The sequence below is a fragment of the Engraulis encrasicolus genome, chromosome 9 (genome assembly GCF_034702125.1).
Source record: "Engraulis encrasicolus isolate BLACKSEA-1 chromosome 9, IST_EnEncr_1.0, whole genome shotgun sequence".
NCBI lineage: Eukaryota > Metazoa > Chordata > Actinopteri > Clupeiformes > Engraulidae > Engraulis > Engraulis encrasicolus.
The window spans coordinates 52,622,848-52,641,201 of record NC_085865.1 but is presented as its reverse complement, the minus strand read 5'-3'; the positions used below and the strand labels follow the sequence as shown (position 1 = coordinate 52,641,201).

The 18,354-nt window shown below is 42.8% G+C and overlaps 2 protein-coding genes and 1 long non-coding RNA gene across 3 annotated transcripts in view; 1 reads left to right on the top strand and 2 right to left on the bottom strand.

The window, feature by feature from the left end:
- Positions 1–631: 631 nt before the first annotated feature.
- Positions 632–4,654, bottom strand: msrb2 (methionine sulfoxide reductase B2). Its single transcript, XM_063207368.1, has 5 exons — positions 4,381–4,654; positions 2,757–2,854; positions 2,530–2,606; positions 1,907–2,054; positions 632–967 (listed from the first exon to the last, which is right to left on the bottom strand). The coding sequence occupies exons 1-5, from the start codon at positions 4,499–4,501 to the stop codon at positions 863–865; spliced, it is 549 nt and encodes a 182-aa protein (XP_063063438.1). The 5' UTR covers positions 4,502–4,654; the 3' UTR covers positions 632–862.
- A 415-nt stretch (positions 4,655–5,069) lies between these two features.
- armc3 (armadillo repeat containing 3) overlaps positions 5,070–18,354 on the bottom strand; it is a 33,373-nt gene continuing 20,088 nt past the window's right edge. Inside the window, exons 15-17 of the mRNA XM_063207367.1 lie at positions 7,354–7,515; positions 6,815–6,977; positions 5,070–5,423 (exon numbers count right to left, since the gene is read on the bottom strand). Coding sequence (XP_063063437.1) covers positions 5,217–5,423; positions 6,815–6,977; positions 7,354–7,515 — 532 coding nt within the window. The 3' untranslated portion in view covers positions 5,070–5,216. The remainder of the gene's footprint in view (positions 5,424–6,814; positions 6,978–7,353; positions 7,516–18,354) is intronic.
- On the top strand, positions 11,874–14,946 carry LOC134455978 (uncharacterized). The gene is made up of 3 exons (XR_010036215.1): positions 11,874–12,334; positions 13,324–13,426; positions 14,138–14,946. It is a non-coding gene; the product is annotated as an uncharacterized LOC134455978 (long non-coding RNA).

Below are 18,354 nucleotides of genomic sequence, written 5' to 3'. Positions count from 1 at the left end.
AGAAAATGTGAAAATACGACAGTTAAAAGTGCAATACACAATATGAGAACATAAATATAGACCAATAATGAAGTGTTTTTTGTTTTGTTTTTTGTTTGTAGCGCAGAGGTTTGGGCTCAAGGGCCCCCTTGGCTCTTGGGCCCCTGGACCTGGGCCCGGTAGGCCAGTGTAGTAATGTGTCCTGGTCTCCCCCTCCTCAGTTGTCTGTTGTGTCAGCGATTAGCTGTTGACACACATTGGGAAGTCCACTGACCGACCCTTACACACTGGATTCATCATTAACTCAAGCCTACTGTGGACTGGACATATTATTTGAAATGGATCATTATGGCTACAAAAATAACTGGTTTTAATGATTGAAGAAATATATAACAACAATAATACATTTCATTGTTTGATGGTGCCTTTCACAGCATTCAAACTGATAGCTTACATCCATTGTTTCTTATCAAAAAGGAAAATAATTAAATAAGAAATATAGGTATAGGTATGAACTTCAGTGACTAGAAAAATGTTTTTCTTTCCTTCAAGCTCTATAGTTGCTGATGCAGTTCGTTTGCAGTTAGTTGGTAGACTGTAAAACTCACATGAAATGAACCTTGAACTAGAACAACAGACAGGTCAGCACACATTTAAAAGATAAAACACAACCTTTATTGACATCATCCCAATAGTATTGACATGTTATTGAAAAATTAACCATCTCTCAGAAAGAATCACACAAAGAACAGTAAAACTACCTTGTTAAAATGCTTTCAGTTAGCTTCACATACAGACACGAACACTCAACACACAGGCTGAGACATGTTTGAAAACATTTTTGGAGCTTATTTTGCTTGCTTGTATTGGTCGATGGTGTCCATTACTTTGCCTTGGGTTTAAAGTTTAGAGCCACACTGTTGATGCAGAACCTCTCTCCGGTGGGCTCTGGGCCGTCTTCAAACACGTGACCAAGGTGGGCGTCGCACTGCCACAACACAACAGAAGTAGAATCAGCTTTATGGGCTAAGTCAGTGATTCTCAAACTGTGGGTCGGGGCCAGTTTCCCAAGTGGGCCTTGAAATCAGTTTTTATAAATCAAAATAATATTTTGCGTGTGTGTGCTGCTGTTGACTATTTATTTAGAGGTGGGCCCTGAACTTTTAAGAACATTTCAAGTGGGCCCCCAAGTTGGAAAGGGTTGGGGACCTCTGAGCTAAGTATACTTTCATGTTCAGTGTTAGAGTAATTTCACTCTCGTTTATCTCATCTCTCTACTACACACATACTACACATAACATTTTTAGTAAACATATAGCACAATATACAATACAGTTCAATACAATAAATATTTATAATAGACAGCCTAAGAAGTGTGGATCATGGTGGGTCAGTATTTGCAGTCAAGTCTAAAGCACACATCGATTTTTGGATCAGAATTTGGGTCAATATTTATATCCAGATATGGAAAAGTCAGAAATGCCTATGGGTATCTACCAAGCTCTGGCTGTGTCTGAAATGTTGACTTATTCTCTTTATAATGACATACATGGTCAATCTAAATGTGTGAATGAGGGAGTGTGTTAAGAATAAGAGAGACAAACTACAATCGTAATAATGTAATGTAATGTGATATAAAAGTCTCAGGCCGCCCCCCTCCATGCATGTTGCTAGTATACAAAAAGATTTAGGGTTTCAGGCCAGATGTTAGGGACCCAATGTTGTTCGGGGGTATGCCTACATTTGAATGTCTAAATAAGGGTATGTATAAATTTGAAAATAAAGTTGTTAAAAGTGTGATTTTAACACAATATGAAAGACGAAATATAGAGGCTTGGCCTTCAGGGCCCCTTTGGCTATTGGGCCCCTGGCTCTGGGCCCGGTAGGCCCATGTAATAATCTGTCCTTGCATGCTCAGCTCACTCACGTGTTTGCAGAGCACCTCCGTTGCCGAATGGCCCAGGGAGTTGTCGGGGCGACGGATGATGCTGGCGTGGCTCTCGTCCCGCTCCCATGCGCCGTGGGCATGCTTGAAGGACGGCCAGCCCGTCCCCGAGTCATACTTGGACTCTGAGCTGCAGCGTTGCGACATGAATGACATGGCTGACCATTTGTACTACTGATACATGCATGTATTTCATCACACACAGAGTGCAGCAGTTACTTCACTTCTAGTGAGCTGGACTATGCAATAATTGAGAAATAAAATTCATTAGTAAAATTCAAAGTATTTAACGTTGTTGTAATTCATCTTCATAGTGCTGTGCATTAAGAGAAATCCATTACACAAATTCAGGGCTTGATATGAACTTATTTGCTCACTGGACATTGTGCTAAGAGGGTTTGCCATGTCCATAGCCATTCAGTCTTTCTACTATCCACACTTATGTTGTTGTGTTTTGCCCTTTGGATCAGAAGAGGAAGTGCTAAACCCTGCAGATAGTAGACCTATGAGTGATACAGTAATTCACATTGAGCATAGTATAGTGATAATTAAATAAATACTAATTGTTTACAGCATGATGGACATTTAGAGGGCGATATGATTACCTGAAGAGGGGTGAGTCGCAGCACACACAGTGGTACATGCCAGCTTCATTATGGTTCAGGTACACTCCACTGAACGGCTGAGAAAAGCACAGACAAGTGGAACACAAAGAAGAGTTTAGTGAATCAGCGCAGCCGGTAGTATTGCTAATAACATTCAATGTAATAGTGATTAAATGAAATGTTGCTACATGCTGTGGGGTGTGTGCATGATCCACTACTCTACTTACCACTTCAGTGCCCTTCTCCCGGGTCACCACATACTGCTCTGGGGACAGCTTCTTCTGCCAGTCTGTGCTCTCATCATAGCGGGTTAGAGACCGCAAACCTGAACAAAACATATGTAGGCTAAGGACAGTGCTGGGCAAGTTATTCAAAAACGGTAATGCATTACTGATAACATGTTACTATCTTTTCAAAGTAATATGTTATATTAGAATAGTGCAAATCAAGCAGAGTGCAAATCAAGCTCATGAGTCATAACTCTTTCACCTCCCATCCAGGAGGTGTTTTGGCTGCATGCAGAGTAAAAAGAAGCAGAGTGCAATAGCTTCTTTCTGGCCCACCACACTGAACACCATTAAAGTCCGGGTTACAGTAAAATGTTTTGTAACTTAAGTTAGCATTGTAACAGTAATTAGAATTATGTTTGTAATGTGTCACTCCTAACACTGTTTGAGGAAATGGGAGGTTATCCAACAACCTGTCACTGAATAGGCTCCAACTGGTTTCACGCACATGGCCCACTATTCGGCATAGGCTACCCAATCCAAGTTGGACCATATCAATAAGGGAAGTTTCCTCCAGAGCCACTGACCATTTTTGACCAAGTTCAAGTTCAAGAGTTTTATTTGTCACATAGGCCTGCATATAGGCCTAACCCTATTACATGTAGTGAAATGATGGAATGGTCATAAGCTCTGCATACAAATAAATAAAATAAGTAATAAAACAAAAGGTTATTTAAAATGTGCAGTGTTTAGAAGTCTAAAAACGAGGATAAAAAAACCCCTCTTTCCCAGTGTTTCTGTTGGCGCATGACAGTCGTCTGCCTGAGTTGAGCAGAGTGAAGAGGTTGGTGTTTCGGTGTGAGGCATCCTGCGAGCGTGATTCTCCTGGCCCTAGCTCCCAACCTCTTGGTATAAGCTGTGCCCAAGTCCTGGCAAGAGGGCTCTGATGGTGCGTTCTGCAGAGCCGCAACAGCCTATTCAATAGCACAATAGGGCCTATGGTAATAACGTTAATGAAACGTTTCGTTGGGTATTTTCCTCACAATAAAGGAACACGTTTACCTAATTTGGTGAATGGTCAATCCTGTTCATCTGTTGCAGACATGAACCAACACCGACAAAGTATCCCACATTCTACCGATTGCAAAAAGCGCGTAAAATGCGCATTCTGCCACATTAATAATCTTCACTTTAATCGACATTTTATACGAAGTGTTTCAAATTGTTTAATATCTTTGCTGGCATGCTTTGACACGACCGAGAATAAGTTTTCAAGCCTCTTCACCGAAGTCTTCCAAGTTTCTAAAGAAAGGGGACGAGAGCGAGTATTGCCGTGGCTGAACATGTTGCCCAAATTTGTCTGGCACCTCCGGCAGGCGATGAAAGCAAGCGATGCCGTCGTGCTGTTCCGTTATGAAAAACTTCAGCTATCCCAAATATGTTCATTAGCCGCCGGAAATAAGCAATTATATAGCTTACAGCCCCTTTGTACCCGGCAGATGATGCACGCACCTGCCACAGGGAATCATGCAGAATAGTACATTGGGTGTTGTAGGCAATATTACGCATTAAGTATAAAGAAAATATGGCACAATATCGGTATTTATGACCTTAAAAACCCTACCTGAACATGTGTGAATAGGACGAAAAAGAGCAGCTCCCTTGTGTGATAATACTGGTTTGGTGGTTGAGGTAGCTCCTCTGGTGAGCAAAATACAGGGAATACGAAGAAGAAAACGTGACATGGTGTGCTGCACAGTTCTATACGCCAAACGATGTTACCAGAAAAATAGCCTTGTGGTGCGCACGGTTGCACTTAAAACGAGGTGTTGGTGTTCAGACGGAGCTCCCCCCTCTCCCCGTACCGCCAGCGTGTGGTAAGGACTGGTCAAAACCTACTCCGCGTAGATAAGTGATATGGGTCATGCACAAACAATGAACTCTTATGGCACTTCGCGGCGCGCCACTGTAAATACCTGCCGAGTTATCTATTTAGGTTATCCAGGGCAATGTATAGCCCAATAAGTAGATAACAGAATAAATTAATGGAGGAATGAGTGGATGGGTGAGTGCAGAATGAACAGATATGCAATGCATCACAATGCATGGTTCAGGCAACGGGTAGTTGCAGATCGAAAGGCACGCACGCACGCACAGACACAGACACATACACACAGTTATCATGTAGAGGCCATTATTGTCCATATAAGGAATCATACAGGTACATCGAGAAACCAGTTATCTTTATACAGGTAGAGGCAATCATTCAGCAGTTAAAGAGGTACACCCAGTAACCAAGCTTTACAACCTTGACAACTTGCCATTTTTTTTTATTTGGTGGAAAAAGAAAACCAATCACACATTATTTTTTAAACAACTGTAACATTGATTCACCACACATTTCGTTTCAATCTTTAATACTATCTGAGTAAATATCTGTTGTATAAAAAATCAGTGGGTTCATATGGACTGATATTTAATGGCTGCAGGTGAGTTGTTCCTCAGCAGTTCTCCAGGGTTGTGCATGAGGTCCACTATGTATGTTCTGGGTTGGCAGTAGCTGCCGTCAGGCTTGGCGGCGCCATCCGTGATCAGGACCTCGTTCCAGGCCCGGTTGTAGTCTCCACGCACCAGGCTGCAGCCTAGACCAATCCTGTCTGCCAGGGCCTGGAATCAACAACAAAACATATTACACACACACACAAACACACACACACACACACACACACACACACACACACACACACACACACACACACACATAGAGACTAATTAACTAGAGACAGACAGTGATAGGAACAAATTCCCTTTATTCATTTGTGATGACTAGAACTACAACTCAGGGCAGAAATATAACACAGAATATGACACCGTTGAGCAGCAAATGTGAGAAGGACAAAAAATACGCCCAGTGCATAGAAATGTTTCTGTTTTTTACGTAATCAGATTTCAAATGCCAGTGGTTAAACTATAGCAATGTTAATTTGTTACCAACAACATGTGCAACAACATGTGGAGAGAAAGTATTTAGCTATGTACAAAGGTGAATACACTCTGACACACATCATTACAACAGTATATTGAGTGTAATAAACATAAATATAGTCCTCTGCAATGCACAGCACAATGCTGAAGAGTGCTGCACAGTGCCAAAACAGTACAAAGTGCAGGACTGGATGTAACAAGTGCAGGGGACAGTGACACACACACACACACACACACACACACACACACACACACACACACACACACACACACACACACACAGACATACTCCCACACACTCATGCACGCACACACACACATAGTCATTTGCTGGGGTGGGGAGGGGATGCAGGGACAGAGGCAAAGGGAGGGATCTCGGTGTCATTCTGTCATCCACGGCTGATAGCTCTCCAGGAGAGACAACAAAGCTGCGTTTGGCGTCTTCACACAGGCTAGTCATCTGTACGTTGGCCTCCTCAACACTCAACGACCGTACTACACCGTGGCCAATGCATTTTCCAGCCAGTAATATTTCCAACACACGTTCTTTGATGGCTATGGAGGAGCATGGGGCACGGGTATGGAGGGCTGAGGGGCAGTGGGATGGGTATTGTAAGGAGGGTTCTGCTCTCCAAAGGCAAAGTGCAGTAACACTGAACACTGAAACTGAGAAAGATGCCTTCAAAGCCTTGGTATTAGGTTGGATATTACAGTTACAGCAAATTTGACACAGAACTATCTCTAAAACGAGACACATTTGGACCACACGGCTTTATCAGAAGATACATTTTCAGTCTAAACACATTTTTTGGACAAAATATATAGTTACTGCACTTTGGCTTTGTAGAGCAGTATTGGTGGTGGTGATGGTGATGGTGGGAGGGTGGATCCATGGTGCCAGTAGCTACAGGCTTTGTGGCAATATGAGTGCCGTCTAGGTAGTGAGTATCTTGTAGAGCAGGGCTCTGTGGCAGTATGTGTAACCTAGATCAGTGTTTCCCAACCTTTTTTGTCTAGATGGAGAGTACCTTGTAGAGCGGGGCTCTATGGCAGTATAGTGCATATAGTATTACCTTGTAGAGCAAGGCTCTATGGCAGTAGGTGCCCTTCTTGATCTTGGCCACCGGCACCACGTTAGACTGCTCCTCGTGCTTCAGCTGGCTCAGGTGCAGCTCCCAGGGGAACTCATGCAGATGCTCAGCAGGAACGGGACCACCCATGGCACCACACACCAGCCTAGAGAGAGAGAGAGAGAGAGAGAGAGAGAGAGAGTGAGAGAGAGAGAGAGAGAGAGAGCGAGAGAGAGAGAGAGAGAGAGAGAGAGAGAGAGAGAGAGAGAGAGAGAGAGAGAGGACAGACAGGTCAGTGAGGCAGGGATCAGTTATAGAACAGACAGGCTCACAGGGTCACCCATGGCACCACACATCAGCCTGCAGGGGCAAGAGCTAGAGTCACCGGTAGTGAGGCACTAACGGTCACAGATGTAGAGACAGGGACCGGCAGGACTCATGATGAGGCCAAGGGGGCGTTTGTTCAAAACGTTTGAGAACCACTGACACAGAGGGCCAGTTTCCACAAAGATGTACAGTATGTATTGACTGGGTGGACTTACAGAGCCAGGGCTTTGTGCTGCTCCCTCTCCTCCTGGAGGGGCAGGACGGACTGAGTTGCCTCCGTGATCATGGAACACAGTGCAGAGTCCCCCGGCAACATGTCTGTCTTCACCGCCTTCTCCTGACGCTTGCTGTCATCCGCATCCCTGTGCTTGGCTTTGCTGCAGAAAGGGAGGGAGAATAATAAGAAGTAACAGAAAAGAAAGAAAGAGGGTAATGAGGAAGATTTTTCTTGCATTTTCCCTCTATTTTAATTCATCAGGGTTCTTGATTCCGATTCAGGATTCCGTAAATCAAACAGACATTTTTTTAGACCTTTTAACACCATTGTGAGCAAAATTTTTGACCAACCCATTATCATTGGGCTACTTGTAATAACCCTGTCCATGCTCAGTAATCAAAAAAATTAGCTTTTTTAAAAATATATAATAAAAAACGAATAGCAGATATTCACATTGAAGTGCAATGAAGAAATAATGCAGAGATAAATAAGCTACTTGGAAATTAGCAGAAAATAGCCTACATAACATTAGATCAGGGTTGGGAAACCATAAGGCCATATTTTTCGACCCTCGGCATAATTTTAATGTTATGCAGTTTCAGATGAAATATGACAAGTTTTGTAAAGAAACTTCAGGGCACCTAGTGAAGGTGAGATCTGTTGTAAAGGTGGCTTCCTTCAATATAGGCCTTAAGTGCAGGGGTACATCCTGGTTTGCAGTGCCAGTGCACATGTTGTACAGTAGTAAAACTTAAAAATTGTATGGTCTTGTTTCTTGTCTATAAATGGGACAGCGAGAAATAGTCATATCGGGATTGTTAAACTGTGTGAATTATTGTTTCCTCACTGGTTAATCATTGAATCTAAAGAGACAAGCAGTACTACACCATTCGGCCAAAATGTTAGAAGTATCGTTGCTGTTGGAGCAATACCGTAGGTACATTGGAATAGTTTGGAGCACATAGGTACGAGCTGCGCAGAAAATCTTCTGTTCGTTGCGATGCGCTGTTCTATCTAAAACGGCCTGGCGTTGTCCCTGAAATGCATACGCTGAATCTGTCTTGTCTCCTCCCGATAGAGTAGAGTAGGGAAACTTAAGTTAACCACATTGAGGGTATAGTTGTTGGACAGCAACAACGTATAACCGGGATCTCGTCGCGCACCGAAACATTTTTGCCACTAGATCCATACAGTAGGCCTAGACACTCTCCAGAAGCCAGCCCATGATTCTGCCCATATCCATAGCCATTCGTTTTTGATATATCCTGCGATCACGCAAGTATTTTTTTTAACATGGGCATGTAGGTGAGGAAAAGCAGAGCTCAATGCTCTTCGGGGCAACAAACCTACTACTTCGGAACCAGGGTAGCCTATTGGTAAAACGGGGAGATTGCGCACCATCAATCATTCCATCTACCATATTTTTCAACATGGTGTATCCAACATCTTGGCAATTCTCCATGACAATGAATGATAACATCATGTGTTGTTACCACAGCAAATCTTGTCCACGAGAACGCGTTGGTTGCGTTCTCGTGATTGCTGCTACCGCGTTTGGCCACCAATGTGTTCTTTCAAAACATTCTAACTCCATGACAATGAGTAGCCTAGTGCATCGCACGTTACCACAACAAACCTTGTTGATGACAACGTAGAACTTCCCAACACAACCCAAATGTCCTGTCTCCATAAAAACCGGCCTTGCCATTTTCAGGCTGCTGATGGCGCCGCGCCTGGCGGCCTGACAGCCAGAGAGAGTAGAGAGATATATACTTAAATAATCTCTGTGACAGCCCTTCCGTTTTTCAAACCTATTTTTTTTGTCTCTTAACCATTTTTTTTAGTCTTCCGTAGTATGGTATGCAAAATTATGTCTCTGGGTTAGCCTACGCTCCATCACATTCTGTTACCTTCATTCTCGGTACGATGACTTTTCGAAACTTAACTTTTTTTGCGAAGAATTCGTTTAAATAGGTCTAACGAACGACGTGCTACTGGGTTACCAGGTTTCAGAAAGATCATAGGCCTACAGCGGGGACTTCGGCCAACTCGTTGCCTGTACTGGTCTCTGCCTGCATCGCATGGGTTGCCATCGGGACAGGTTGCGCCCGATGATCCGTCGATTCCCTCTATCATGGTGTATCTTTCAATGTATTCTAGCATTTCCCGTGACAGTGAAGTCATGAAAGCTTCGTCCCCCACAGCGACTTGGTTCGTAGTGACTGCCGCTACCGAAATTTACTGACACGGTGTATTCTTTCAAGTCATTCCAGCTTCATGCCAACAATGACATCACACGTTGCCACAACAAACATTGGTGATGGCAAAGCAGTGTATTCATTGAGAGTAAATAGAATGGAGGCCAAAATTCTATTTCATTGTTGAAGCCAAGTTGGAGCCAAGGTTGGACCCAAAAAGACCAAAAAATGGCCAAATCCCATTCATTCCTATGAGAGACATAAAACCCTGTATCTCCCTTAAATGCCACTCCAGGGGGATCATTTTTCGCTCAACTAGTAGGTCCCCTTGCTCTCCAACTTACCAGGGTGGTGATTTTTTGTGGTGATGTTTTATTTTAGAGAGATATTAAAAGTTAAATTGACCAATGAGCATCAGAACATGGTTTGATTGACCGTTAGAAGTCTTGTTGTTGTCCAATCAGCACCTGCGTTTGGCGTTGCTAAGGTGGAATGTAAGTTGGAATGTTCCCAAATCTGGCTTCAAAGCGTTGAATGGCAAATAGCGTTGATTTGGCGTCCATTCTATTTACTGTCAATGAGTGTATTACTTCAAAACATTCTATTAATTTTACTATGCCAACCAGTGAGTATCACCACAACAAATCATTGGCAACTGGAACGCTTTAGTTTTTAGTAAAATGCGCTCTCGTCCCACCTATCGCCGTACTAAATATTTCGCACCGCTGTGTATTCTTATAAAACATAGTCCATGGCAATGACACATGACATCACATGTTACCACAACACATCCCAGAGTCCCCCCAAAATGTAGCAAGCATTTCTCCAAACCAACGAGCGATGACATCGTCCTTAACCAAAATAAATCAGAGTGACTGACAGGTAGGTGCGCTAGACCCACATTAACCAAAAAGAGGAAAGCAGCGAAATCCGTTCGCTGACATGGGGGCCTTGCGCAGCTAGTCAAGGGCAGGCCTACAAACACAATTGGAAACCCCAACACCTATTTTTAACACTGGAACACTGTGCTTATAGCGACTTTGCCAAAAACAATGAGTGATGTATTCAAACTAAACTTGTATCGTTTCATATTCTGGCGTTTCTCCTTCGAAAACCGAACAAGTCAAGTTAAAAAATATATGTGCCTATGTGCGCAACCAAAATCAACACATGCGGGCATAAAGCTTCCGCTCTGATGAAATGCATTCTCCTTCTACAGACTGCAAAGTTTGAGGCACCCATGGTGTCATTTGTTTTTGACGCAACTGACTTTTTAGCCTACATTCCAGTACACTGTCCACCTACGTGTAGGCCCATTTTCGTAACTGAAGTAATCAATCATGCATAGGCTACTGCTTTGCGTCGCCTGAAGGTTATATGGGCCATCAATTCATCGCTACATCAGGAACACAGAGGGAAAACATGACAAGGCAGTGGGCACAACTTCCAAGCGCTGCTTGGGGCCTTGGCCTTGACACAACAAATCTCAGCAAAATTAAATCTTCGTCCCCAAGAGCGCCGCTAACGAAATTTACTGACGCGATTTATTCTTTCAAATCATTCCAGCTTCATGCCAACAGTGACATCACACGTTACCACAACAAACATTGGTGATGGCAAAGCAATAATTCTTTCAAAACATTCTATTCACTTTACCATGCCAACCAGTGAGTGTAACCACAACAAATCATTGGCAACTGGAACGCTTCAGTTTTTTAATAAAATGCGCTCTCATTCCACTTATCGCCGTACCAAATATTTAGCACTGCACCAAATATTTCGCACCGCTGTGTGTTCTTACAAAACATTCTCCATGGCAATGACACATGAAATTTATGAATGAAGGAAGCGAAGAACAGCATCCTTCAGATTTGTTCTTTGTTTATTCGCCCACGAACGTTTCGGGCGTGTAATGGGCAAAATGACAAATTGTAGGCAGTGGGTACAACTGGTAAAACGAGGGGATTGCGCACGATCCATCATTCAATCTACCATATTTTCCAACATGGTGTATTCTTTCGAAACATCTTGGCAATTCTCCATGACAATGAATGATAACATCATGTGTTGCTACCACAGCAAAACTTGTCCACGAGAACGCGTTGGTTGCGTTATTGTGATTGCTGCGACCCATAGAACTAATACATTTAAAGTTAGCTAACTAGTTGCAACCGTGTTTGTTGCAACGGACATTCCGTACGTGCCTCAGTTGATGTACGCTTGAATATCAAATATTGTTTTTATGTACTATGATGTCCACATGTTTGTTCATTGTTTAAAAAGCCATTCAGGGAAGAATAAAAGTGACTAAAACACGGCAAGGATAACTTAAGTTTGTCAGGCGTGCTTGTTACAGTGCTTGTTGCAACATGTCAACAACAGCGTTCCCTAAACCTCAGTTGTACAATTTACGCTAACACCTTCAATTAAACATGTCTTTCATGTGCCTATACCCTGTTGGTAAGTTTTGTTTTCAAGAAAGCGCCACGTAATTAACGTGGTTACACAAACATAAGGATCATGTACACATCTCGCACCAAATGTTGCTATTCTGCTTTGCACTGGAAGGATAAAGTTGATAAGGTTATTGCTACTACAACTTGTTCTGTGCAGATGGCCCAAAAGAAGGAGGAGGCGGGCATGGGCTCTGGCTTTGAAGAGAGAGAGAGAGGTTTGTGCCAAAACAACGCTGATCTGATGCTGCCACTTACCTCCTGAGCAAACTGTTCGGCTGAGAGAGCCATCAATTTCAACTTCAACTTCCCCAAACACTTGTCCAAGGTTAGTCAAACAATTAGTTGCATGATATCTCATAATTAATCATGAGTTGTTCTTTCAGGCTCTACTAAGGAACATCATGTATGCATTTATAAGTAGATAACCTTGATGGTGTCATACTGTGTTTGCCCATGTGGGGATCTGGGTTCAGTGTTGCCAGCTGGAAAATGCTGAATTATCTACCAAAACCTCAAAATTATCATTTTTGGGGACTGGGAGGAGATTATCGTACTAGACCCAAATTGTTGTTTCAAGGCATCAAAATGAACTGAATTACAACTCTGAAATGATTGTACATCATGCTTTTTTGATCAGTGAGGACAAAATTGACAATTATGGTACAAATACGATAATCATCATATATCTGGCAACACTGTCTGGAGGTGGAGGTGCTTTCAACAGGAGGATGGTGCACGCATGGCGTGCGTTGCAATATGCGACCTTGCCTCCTCCACTTGCTTCTCTCCTCGTACCAGGAAGTAATATGTCATGATGACATCACTGACAACAGCATTATATTTCAATATCTTGCAAAAGCTCAATTGTAGAGTCTTTTTCTCATTTGCAAGTGGGATGGTGAATGAAAAACAGTCCCTCAAAAGTTGTTGTGGCTAGGCTGACAGCTGGGAAACTTTATCGTTTTCTCCACAGAGGAGGGGCCAGGAGGCGGGACGAGGAGGCAAGCGCAAGTGGAGGAGGCAAGGTCGCATATTGCAATGCACTCATGGTCTGGGGTGTGCATAGATTTAGGCACGTTTGATGCGCTTGATAAATGAGGGCCCTGAATCATTTGACTTGTTCTGAGTCGCATGACTGACTAGGACGTTTTAAAGCATGACTTGTGAAGTTCTTACCACTCTCTTGCTGCAGCCATTTGCCACCATCACTTGATCCCCCTGTCATACATATAATTAAGGATTACTGTACTGTGTTTTAACTGAGTAAATAATATGCATATTGGCTCCTAATGTTTTGTTTTGAACTTTTATTAGGGTAGTTCCAGTCCTGTGTTCCATTCTTCATGGAGGGCATGGGGTGACTGTCTGCGTTTGTGACCCTCCAGTCAGCATTGAGTTGACGGGCTACAGACACTTGGTAACTTTTCTTATTTGATTTCTGATGTTTTTAGTGTTTTATGTTGGAATCTTCAATTGTATTAATGAAGCGAACCTTTTCATTTATGCATTCTCTGTATTTTTCGTGGATTTTCATTTTGTATTTACATGGAGGGCATCGCAACTGTGCATGAACACATGTAGATGTGCTTAACAAAAAATATAATTCTAGCTGTTGTCCAACAGCAATGTCAGCTGTCTATCCACCTGACGTCAACACGGCACAACTGATGGCCCCGTACATTTCAATAAGCGTATTTTTGTCTATTTTCAAGTAAAAATGCTCAGTTAGTCATGTCACTCTTAAATGAACGCCAGTCCTCCAAAAACTCACTAGAATTGTAGAACTAGAATTTTGAGGCCTAAAACCTAGTTGTAAACTCTTACCAATACAAGTATTTTACAGACATTTTCTTGATCTGATATTGAGTCACAGCCAGTTACTTGGAGAGGTCAAACCTATGTTGGAGGGAATCTGTGGCAGGGTTTCTTTGCTTTTACTTTTTGTACCACTGTTTCACCTAGATAACCAGCTTGACCAAGTGGCCCATTATCAGATCAAGGGTGTTTTACTTGAAAACAGACCGAAAAATAAGCTTGTTGAAACAAACATGTGAGGCCCTCAGTTTTGCTGTGTTGATGTCACTGTTTGGCATGTTTTTAAAAATGTGAATGTTTTTTAAATGCTCAGCAGTTGGAGAACAGGCTGTGAACTGCTGATATCCTGCGTCCTTCAGCACAGTGAGCGCCAGTGCCACAGATCAACGCAATGTTTGAGCTGCCACAGACACCTTCATCTTCTGGCCATCGAAGTCAACATGCCTTCTGATCACCTTGTTTTTGCTGCATGAAGACCCTCAGGATCCTGAACATTATTCAGATCAACAATATGTTGCCATTTAAATGTTCCAAAGGGACTGATGATAGGACCGTAAGCCTTGAGCATATTTCTAGCTAATTTCCTGATCAGGTAGATATCTTCCCCTGAGGAAAGGTGGGTAAATGAGGTCTTCAGAGGCTGTTCTTCTGGATTTTACCAGATATGTTTCGACGGTAGGGTCACAGGGAGGTTGATGTGTCATGTGCTTTGAAATGAGCTGATGTTGTTATGGAGGTGTGCCCTCCCTGTCAATATTGACAGGTTGGTCACACTTCCTACTGAGTTATCCTTTTTGGATGGTGGTCCAGGTGTGTGACGGCATGTATGCCCCCTCATCCCTGTGAACAAAAACCAGGGATGAGGGGGCATACGTGCTCTAACACACCTGGCCCACCATCCTAAGATGACCACTCTAACAGCAGGAGGTTTGACCAATATCAACAGGGAGGGCACACCTCCACAACAACGTCAACTGATTTTAAAGCACGTCACATCAACATCCCTGTGACCCTACCGTCGAAATGTCTGAAGTAACCTGGTTAATGGATGGTGGTGGCGGGGTTCTAATGTTGATTGTGTATATAGTTGTCTTTTTTCAATAAATTGAAGTGTGGTCAGGACTTGCTGAGTGTGTACTTTCATTGTCAAACTCTGCTTAAAGGATAACTCCAGCCAATTACATTTTCGGCTCAGCCCTTTCCGGGATCTGAGCTATTCTAATGGGGGCAGATTTTGTTTATCGCTGTTTGCTAGTTGTTTGATTTTGCATAACCTTTTGGATGTTTTGGGGAATAAATCAAGATGTTGTTTTTATTATTATTTAGTGGGAGCATGTTGAAATTGGCTGGAGTTAAACTTTAAGCTTTCCTATTTTTTTTGTTTTTTAACGATTCACTGAAACCATTGTAAATATTTGGGAATAAAGTAGTCACAGCAATCTGTTGCATTGCTTAAATATTATGGTAATGGGATTACATTACTGATAACATATTTAGCTTTTTACATTTCAAAAGTAACCTCACCAACCCTGTGTAGGCCTATGTAATATTTATTTCATGTGTGTAGATTTGTAAACATGCTGAATAGGATCAAAGGGTTTCAGGAAACTATGGATTTAACCTGTGATCACATTGTTGAAACTGGGCCCATAGGGCTTATTGCTGGTCTTATTGGAGATGTCCAGAAATAAGACACAACGGTGCTGTAGCTTGGTTAGTGCAGCCCTCAAATATTATAAGGCACCAAACAATAAACCAGCCTTCACTGTTGTGACTTGTGCAAATATTGCATTCGTGTAGGCCCTTTACAAGGATGGCACATTCAAGTGTAATGTAGCCTAATTTAGATAGTGTCCATAACGTAACCAATAGCCTACAACGGTAGGCTATACACTCATACATTAGATTACATTACATTGCTCTTCTTAGCTGACGCTTTTTACAGACGGGAATGAAGAAACTAATGATTCATTGTACATTTTGTCCAAGTATAATGTAGGCCTACTTATTTGCTTGTGAAATGTGTATGTTTAATTTTCCCCCATGTAAACGTTTTCGAGGTAGGCTATGCCCTGTTCATCAGGAAGTCTCGTACAGCTGGTATGAATGGGAAAAAGGTAGGCCTAATTAGTTGAGCGTAAATGTAGGCTATGTTGACAAAAAATGGTTTAACTATCAATTTTTCAGGGTAAGTAAATGACTAACATTTTGTAACGAACCAGGATTAAACAAAAACAAAAACCTCCGGTAGTCAAATATGTCAATTTATGCGGATTTAATCCCGCATGTTGGCTTGGTTCCGATAGACGTTCATTCATTTCAAAGCAGCGCTCCGCGGCGCTTCCCATGTTCCAAGATGGCGGCCTGTCTGACGCAAGCGTTCCTATTGACCGCTCCATTCATGGGCCATTCTATTGTATTATTTCTATGGGTGCGACCGAGTTTGGCCACGATGTCTATGAGTTCTTTCAAAACATTTTATCTCCATAACAATCAGTAGTGCGTCACACGTTACCACAACACAACTTGTTGATGACAGCATAGAACCTCTCAACACAACCAAAATTGTCTATCTCCATAAAACGCGGTCTTGTCATTTTTTGAGTTTGAGTTTGAGTAGACCTAGTTTATTTGTCACATGCAACACCAAGGTTAGGCCTACAGCTTGTAGTGGAATTACGGTTCTGGTAAAACTCCACAACGTGCAGAAATCATCAGACTACAATGTTAACATAAATAAACACATTAAATAAATACGCAGTAGGCCTAAAGAAAATGTCCATATATGTCAGATTGTCCATAGATGTGTCGATCGGGGCAAGAGTTCGACTCGTCGCTTTACAAAGCAGCAGCTGCGCGGTGCCCGAAGCTCCGATACGAGGTGCTATAACGGAGAATACATCGCAAGTGGCAAAACCAAAGATTCTTTAACCGTAATTCCACTACAAACTGTCGGCCTAACCTTGGTTATGGCTTTGCATGTGACAAATAAACTAGGCCTACGCAAACTCAAACTCAAAAAGGGCAAGACCGCGTTTTATGGAGATAGTCAATTTTGGTCGTGCTACCGGGTTACCAGGTTTCAGAAAGCTCAGCTATACAGCGGGGACTAGGCCGACTCGTTGACTGTACTGGTCTCTGAACGTAGGCTAGCCTACGGTTGCCATCGGGAAAGGTTGCACCTGATTCGTCGATTCCCTCTATCATATTTGGTACACTTTCAATGCATTCTAGCGTTTCCCGTGACAGTGAGTGAAAGTATAGCCTAATACTCCTAGAATCTCTGACTTCTTCCCCAAGAGCGCCTTGGTGACTGCCGAAATTTACTGACGCGGTGTAGGCCTATTCTTTCAAATCATTCCAGCTTCATGCCAACAGTGACATCACGTTGCTACAACAAACACTGGTGATGGCAAAGCAGTTTATCCATTCTATTCATTTTACCATGCCAACCAGTGAGTGTTACCACAACAAATCATTGGCAACCAGAGCGCTTCAGTTTTCTGTAAATGCGCTCTCGTTCCACTCTCGCCATACCAAATATTTCGCATCGCTGTGTTTTCTTACACAGCATTATCCATGGCAATGGCACATGACATCACATGTAACCACAACACATCCCGGAGTCCAAAATTTAGCAGCATTTCTCCATACCAACGAGCGATTACATCGTCCGTAAATAAAACAAAATCAGGGTGACTGGCAGGTCTTAGCTGCGCTAGACCCACATCTAACCAAGTACATGAAAGCGAGTAGATGAAAGTTCTGGGTCAGCTCTCGCTTGTGGATGTACAGTAGGCTTAGCAACAATTTTGGTAGAGAGGCTGGGAAAAGTGGAGAGTTATTTGGGCTATTGAAAATTGTCTTTTACTGCGTTTGTGCATAGTGTAGGCCTATTCAAAAACATGGACAGCGGGTCTATCGTTTATCTAGGCTACTAAGCATATCAAACTGTTCTGAGTGCGGTTTGTCTAGGTGAGGAGGGCAATTTTACACCCTCTTCTTGGTGGGCTTCTGAAGTTGGCTCTTTGGAAAAATTGCATATTTGAGAGTCTTGCCCTCTACGAGATTAGAAGAAATTGAAAAATATATAGGCTATGCTAGCTATATCTCCGCGCTGTCTGTGGCCATGCATTTGCGATTATTAACAGGGGGCGATATCTGTCCTATGCTTTCACACGAGAGTGGCATCTTATAGGCCTATCTAAAACAGTCTGTATACCATTACAAAGGCCATTTGCCCATGGAGTAACGACCTTCATGTCCGCTGCCGAGATTTCAGCACCATGGACAGAGGGCGCCGCCAGTATGGAGTGGCAGCGCCCTCTGTCCATGGTGCTGAAATCACGGCACTACTCTATGTGAAGCACGTTACAGTTTCATGAGGGGATACAGGCTACAAAAAGACCAAACAATAGGCTACTGTTGTACCCTTTGCCTACATAATGAGAAATAGCCTAATGTGGTCACTGTGAGTGGCATGGCGTCAAACGTTTCCTACTCGTAGATGCAAAACAATAACTCATAGCA

Bases quoted from the DNA above. Each gene is read 5' to 3' on its own strand.
- msrb2 (XM_063207368.1), bottom strand. From the start codon at position 4,501: ATGTCACGTTTTCTTCTTCGTATTCCCTGTATTTTGCTCACCAGAGGA. The intron at 2,855-4,380 runs GTAGGGTTTTTA...TGTTTTGTTCAG, and splicing joins TCCTATTCACACATGTTCAG to GTTTGCGGTCTCTAACCCGC. The intron at 2,055-2,529 runs GTAATCATATCG...GCAACGCTGCAG, and splicing joins TGCGACTCACCCCTCTTCAG to CTCAGAGTCCAAGTATGACT.